The sequence below is a fragment of the Centropristis striata genome, chromosome 15 (genome assembly GCF_030273125.1).
Source record: "Centropristis striata isolate RG_2023a ecotype Rhode Island chromosome 15, C.striata_1.0, whole genome shotgun sequence".
Lineage (NCBI taxonomy): Eukaryota > Metazoa > Chordata > Actinopteri > Perciformes > Serranidae > Centropristis > Centropristis striata.
Window position 1 is genome coordinate 7,699,476 of NC_081531.1, and position 6,247 is coordinate 7,705,722.

General features: G+C 40.2%; 1 protein-coding gene across 1 annotated transcript; it reads right to left on the reverse strand.

The window, feature by feature from the left end:
* Positions 1 to 1,993: 1,993 nt before the first annotated feature.
* Positions 1,994 to 6,247, reverse strand: LOC131986814 (multimerin-2-like). Its single transcript, XM_059351943.1, has 8 exons — positions 6,200 to 6,247; positions 4,087 to 4,464; positions 3,833 to 3,916; positions 3,069 to 3,131; positions 2,896 to 2,979; positions 2,728 to 2,811; positions 2,486 to 2,611; positions 1,994 to 2,405 (listed from the first exon to the last, which is right to left on the reverse strand). The coding sequence occupies exons 2-8, from the start codon at positions 4,385 to 4,387 to the stop codon at positions 2,125 to 2,127; spliced, it is 1,023 nt and encodes a 340-aa protein (XP_059207926.1). The 5' UTR covers positions 4,388 to 4,464; positions 6,200 to 6,247; the 3' UTR covers positions 1,994 to 2,124.

A 6,247-nucleotide genomic window follows, 5' to 3' on the forward strand; every position in this document is an offset into this window, starting at 1 on the left:
CTGTAGTCTTGTCTTTTCACGTCTGACTTTATCTGCAAGCTGATAATGTAGAGGAGAAAATAAGTGACCTGGAGCAAAGGTCTGGTAGTTATATGGTGTGTTCTGCTCAACAGGACACTTTATCTGCATTTAGTGGTATGTTAGCTCAGAAGAGTGTTCACCTGGAGCATTTTTCAAGCATAATCGTAAAATGCTGAAAGCAAATCAAATGAAAATCCACTAACGCCTATTGTTTAATATGCTGGAAGAGATTTTGTCAAATAAAACCAAACCGATCTTCAAGGTTAGATACTAACGGGTAAGTGGAGAAATAAGAGTTCCTGAGACTTCAGTGAACTCTTGTATACACATTTTCTGTCTTTGACATCAGGACTATAGATTCATCTATAGATATCTCCTATTGGGAGATCCAGTGTTCAGCCTCAGGACCACTTAGTACAATGGCTGTAATGGCTAAGTTAAGTATGGCAAGTAAACTGCTTTATCATACAATTTGCTGTAGAAGGGGAGCTCATAGTTTTATCCCCATCTGACAGTCAAGATGCTCTGTGTGAATTACAATGTCTAATTAATCACCGGTTGAAAAATCAGTATGAAAAACCTTGGTTTAGGTATCTTTAGAGTGCTTCAATTTTACTTATAAAATGCTGTACAAATCCTAATATTAGTAACGTAATTATTGTTATCTTAAAGAAAAATATAGAAGGAAAGTTAATTTCCATAGTATGTCAAATGGACAGACCATTACAGGTAAAAAAAATAGAATGTCGTAAAAAAGTTCGATATTTTTTGTCAATCATTTCAGAAAGTGAAACTCATACATTATATAGATTCATTACACGTAAAGTGAAATATTTCAAGCCCGTTTTTCTTGTAGTTTTGATGATTCTGGCTTAGAGATGATGAAAACACAAAACTCTGTCTCAGAAAATTAGAATATTGTGAAAACGTTCAATATGTGAGTCCTGGGTCAGTGGTGGTTTGGGGCCATGTCCTCTGCTGCTGTTGGTCCACTGTGTTTTCTGAAGTCCACAGTCAACATAGCAGCCATCTAGCAGGACATTTTAGAGTCTTCATGCTTCCACAAGCTCTTTGGAGATGCTGCTTTCATTTCCCAGCAGGACTTGGCACCTGGCCACACTGGCAAAGGTACCAAAAGCTGCTTCAATGACCATGGTGTTACTGGGCTGGACTGGCCAGCAAACTGGGCTGACCTGATAAACTGTTGTGTTAAGGTAACGCTGATTGGCTGGTATGTGAGCAGGAAATTATAATTTGTCCAATCACCTTGATAGCTGATACCTGTCAGTCATGATGAGTCGCCATGACGTGACGTGACGTGAGTCGTTTCTCCCTTCGGCAACAAAAAAAAAAAGCGAGTCGATGAAAGTTGACGAGAGAAGGTAGCATCGTAACATTATCATGTTTAGCAAGCCCCAGCAAAAAAGTGGTGCACTGAAGAGGAAGGAAAGAAAGAAGCAGAATGAGGAGAAAGCGAAAATTACCAAATTAGACAATTTTTTTATTTTATTCAAACCAAGGTAACCAGTCATCATGGGGCCAGGTCAGGGCAGCCTGTTAGAAGTGTTGTATCGGAGCTTCAGCCCCCGTCTTTGGTGCTGAAAGGCCAGTTTGCAGGATGAGTGTGTAGCCAGTCAGCTGTAACGTTAGCCGTAACGTTAGCCGTAATGTTAGCCGTAATGAAATGTTACGGGCCTGCCCACTTTAACCCTTGATGGTGAAAATAGGAGTTCTCTCGAGAGGCTGTGCGTGTGTGCGTGTTCAAGCGTGTGTGTGTGTGTGCTTGTGTTTAGGGGGTGGGGGCACAAAAACAATATTTGCACAGGGCCTATTACCATGATGTTACGCTACTGACCTCTGGTGTCTGTGAACACATAGAAGAGGTAGCGGTAGGCAGTGAATGAGGGGAGGAACCGTCAGTGAGAAGAAAGTGGAGAATCAGAGGAATACATTATTATTTTCTGAATGCTTCGCAGATTTATTTCAATGTTGCTTTCATGTGATGACACAACAGAGAAGTCAGATGCAGAATCTCATTATTTGGTACATGCAGTAAATCACAGTTTAGCCAATAAGGAGTCACACAGCAGCCTGAAGGAATCCTCACAGTGTGAAGAGGAGGGAGCCACTGAAGGTGTTTTGGTTGTTCGCATTGTCATAGAGAGAAAAGTCAGGTGGGAGAACGAGGTGGATTTTATCTCCTGCCATCAGCTCCAAGACAACAGAGTTAGTAATATAATTATGATCTACCTCTTCATTAATCTCTGAATTATACATGATCCTCTGATTGTTCTTATACACATAGACACCCATCCAACCTGTTTGGTAACCACTCATAGTGAACTGGAAGTAGTAGACCCCTCTGACTGGTGCTGTGAAGAAACCTACAGAGCAGAAAATGAAAATCATTAACAAATGCAGATTTACATGAGTAGACATGTTCATGTGAGCTGCAGTAAATTACCTGTAGATGGATTGTAAGCATCGCCGATGTTGGTGGAGACTTTGCTGTATTTCAGTGTGATCTCTGTGTTGAATGGTCCAACACTTCCTGCATCAGTCAGAGCTGTGTAAAAGGCCACCTTTCTCTCTGGTAACAGAACAAAGTCAGTGTAGGTCATTAAACTTCACCTGGACTATATATGTTGTGTGTGTGTGTGTGTGTGTGTGTGTGTGTGTGTGTGTGTGTGTGTGTGGAACCAGCACCTGCATTTGCTCTCTCCAGCGTCTCGATCCTGGACTTGCTGATGAGAAGTTCACTCTCACTGTTGCTCAGTCTGGTCTGCAAGTCTGGAGTTGATGCAATGAGAGTGAATTACAGAGCAGATCATGCTGTTGGTAATGGAAAGGTGGTAATGTTTGTCAGTGAAATACCTGCATTCTCTGTTTTTAGGTCACTTGTTTTGCTCTCGGTGGCAGTCAGTCGAGTTTCCAAAGACATCAGGTCTGCAGCTTTGGCTGAAAAAAACAGAAGAAGTTTTATTTCTTCTACTATTTTTTGTTCATATTGATTTTAAGTTCATCAGTGCACTGACACACTTCATCACCTGCATTTTCTCTCTCCAGCGTCTCGATCCTGGACTCACTGCTGCTCAGTCTGCTCTGCAGTTCTGGAGTTGATGCAATGACAGTGAATTACAGAGCAGATGTTAAACTAAATAACTTTGTTTCTCTAAATTTCTTTCTGTTTCATTTCTTTTCTACAGTTTCCAAGTTTATTGTACATGAAACCTTTAAAAGATTTAAATATTGTGGTAAAAACATGATGTTTGGCAGTGAAATATCTGCGTTCTCTGTTTCTAGGTCACTTGTTTTGCTCTCAGTGGCAGTCAGTCGAGTTTCTTGAACTGAAAAACAGAAGTTTGATTTTTTTTTGTGAATTATCACATGGCAGTTAAACGCAGATAGATCCTCATGTCCATGTTTAGGTAACGCTTTATAATAGGGCCCTTAATAACCATTAATTAACAAGTAATAAGGCATTGTTCTTGCTTTAGATCCGGTAGTTGCAAAAAGCATAGTTAACTTATAGTTAACTTATAATAGATGAGCAATAAAGTATATTTTAATATCAATAAGCAAACAAAATAAGATGAATAAAGGCATGGCAAAGACATAATGGGTGGGTCATGGGTGTTTGTAATGCCATTATTAACACTTATATAAGCTTATAAACACACAATGTTAATAAGCATCTTGTAAGGACTAACAAGGGCCTTTTTACTTATTAATGAATGGTTATTACAAGGACCTTAATATAAAGCGTTACCCATGTTTATATTGATTTCAGTGCACTGACACACTTCATCACCTGCATTTTTTCTCTCCAGTGTCTCGATCCTGGACTTGCTGATGAGAATCTCATCCTCACTGCTTCTCAGTCTGGTCTGCAAGTCTGGAGTTGATGCAATGACAGTGAATTACAGAGCAGAGCACGCTGTTAACATGCACAACACATTATTTACAGTAGTTTGACCCTCATTTTACCTCAGAAATATACTGAAAACTGCTGTAAATATCCTTGACAACTTAGAGACAACACGGTGATCAGTAATCAGTCTGTACCTGAGTTCTCTCTCTGCAGCAGCTCCACCTGCACATTGGTGACGATCAGCTCAGCTTTCAGTTTATCCACCTGGCTCTCACTGTCCTTCACTGCAGCATGCACGTTCCTCAGCTCCACCTTGAGCTCGACCACCATGTCTCTCAGAGCCCTCACCTCCGCCCAGATGTCAGGTGTGGTTTGCTTTGTGGTCTGCTCGGTCGGTTCCTCAGCTTCATCTGTCCGAGCCATCTCCTGAAGCTCCCCCTGAGCTCCTGACCCACACAGAGCCAGCAGCAGCAGCAGCAAACCAACAGCCCTCATTGTTCAGTTTACACGTTTTCACAAAGGTGCAGAGGTCCAGTCGGCCCGTCTTATATCCTCTCCAGACTTGTTGGATCCTGTTTGGGATCACATGTTTTAGTTTGTCAGTTTGAGGCCTCAGATAACTCGATATGATCTGTTTGCAGGTGAGAAGATACAAGCTGCTGCAGGCTGGTAGAACACTTTGACCATGAAAGCCTCTCATGCAGTCCCAGCTGTGTATACAGCGTGTTTATTAATACACACACAGACACACACTTCTCCTCATGCTGAGGCTTTTTAGTGTGTCTGAGGGTTATCAGCTTCTCTTCACTCTGTCTCACTACTGACCTCATTCTCTAGAAAAACTCTCCTCTGTCACAACATTGGGACAGTCTTTGACATCTGATATCATTTCTGAATCATTCTTAAATATAGTTCGTTTGGACAGTAAAAACTTGTCTAGGGTCAAAGGTCAGATAGTCAAACATTAACTGTCAGTGATTACGAGGTAGAAACCCTCCTGCAGCATCTGAGAGACTCACATCTTAAAGTTTTCTTTCCACTGCTGAATAAACTTTATGAAAACATTTTATACAATAGAATCCACTTTCCTCATTGTTTTTTATTTGTTTTATTTTTAATGAAGACATGGTGGACCTGCAGTTAGCAAAGTGGTTTATTGACAGTGACTGTTTAACAAATTCATTTTTATATAAAATATCTATTATATTTAGGATGTTCTGAAAGGAAAACCTGCAGCCTGAGCCGGCTCAAACTGTTGTGTTCTGTGAGGTAAAATTATTGTTTTTTGTCAATGGAGTCTGGCAGCTTTAACCCTCTAGAGTCCATGTTTTTGAGATGTACCTGTATAGTGCAGTCTCTCTGCACCTCCTGCCTATCCTTCCTTCCGACAGTTGACCATGTTCGTTTCCTTGTTGTTCTTCCATTGTCAGAACCTGTAACACTGTGTTCCTCTTTGTCTATACATGCTTGCCAATTGAAGGTTCATGAGATGCACCTCTGAGCTATTTTGGAGTACTGGTTGATCATTGGTTGATCCAACACTTCACACATTCCCCATCATCAGTGAAAGTCAAGAGCAGTTCATTAATTCAGGACACATTTTTGAAAACACGTGGTGATCGATCATTTAAATATGTGGCACCCAAACTCACCTGAGGCCTATCTTTTTAGACAGGCGTTTGGATGACAAGCCTGCATTATACATATTATATAATTTTATGTTTCAGCTTTAATTGTCTTATGTCCCCCTTTTTCTTCTTCTGTAAAGCACTTTGTGATTTTATCTGTGAAAAGTGCTCTATAAATAAACTTTACTTACATTTACCAAAAAACGTATAATAGAAATGTGTCAGGCTTGGGCAAGAAGGAGGACTCAGATGCAGATAGGCAGCTGTAATGACAGGTTTTATTTATCTGAATAGATTTCTGTTTAGACAGCAATGATAAATAAACAGGCTATGAACTTCTAGAAGGTCCGAAGACACACCAAGAACACCAAACAAACACAGAACAAAAAGCGCTCCCGAAGGAGGAAAAAAATAACTACTCTGATCTTAAAGGAAATATTCTATGAAAATTAACAAACAAAACAAAATCACTCCGAAGAGGAAAAGCTCACAGGTTAAGAAACTATCTACTCTCTAGGTTATAAAATTAACAAACAGAAAACACTCCACAAGGAGGAAAACAACGCTACAAAAAATTACTCAGACTTTGAAAATAAAGAAACTAACCAGAAAACTGTGAACAAAAAATCACTTTGTTTCAGAGGAAAAGCTATTCAACAAACAAAACTTGACACTTAACTTGGTTCGAGACAGGACTGTGAACAAGGCTGGACGTATTTGACAGGAC

Bases quoted from the DNA above. Each gene is read 5' to 3' on its own strand.
- LOC131986814 (XM_059351943.1), bottom strand. From the start codon at position 4,387: ATGAGGGCTGTTGGTTTGCTGCTGCTGCTGCTGGCTCTGTGTGGGTCA. The intron at 3,917-4,086 runs GTACAGACTGAT...CATCAACTCCAG, and splicing joins GCTGCAGAGAGAGAACTCAG to ACTTGCAGACCAGACTGAGA. The intron at 2,812-2,895 runs GTATTTCACTGA...CATCAACTCCAG, and splicing joins CCTAAAAACAGAGAATGCAG to ACTTGCAGACCAGACTGAGC.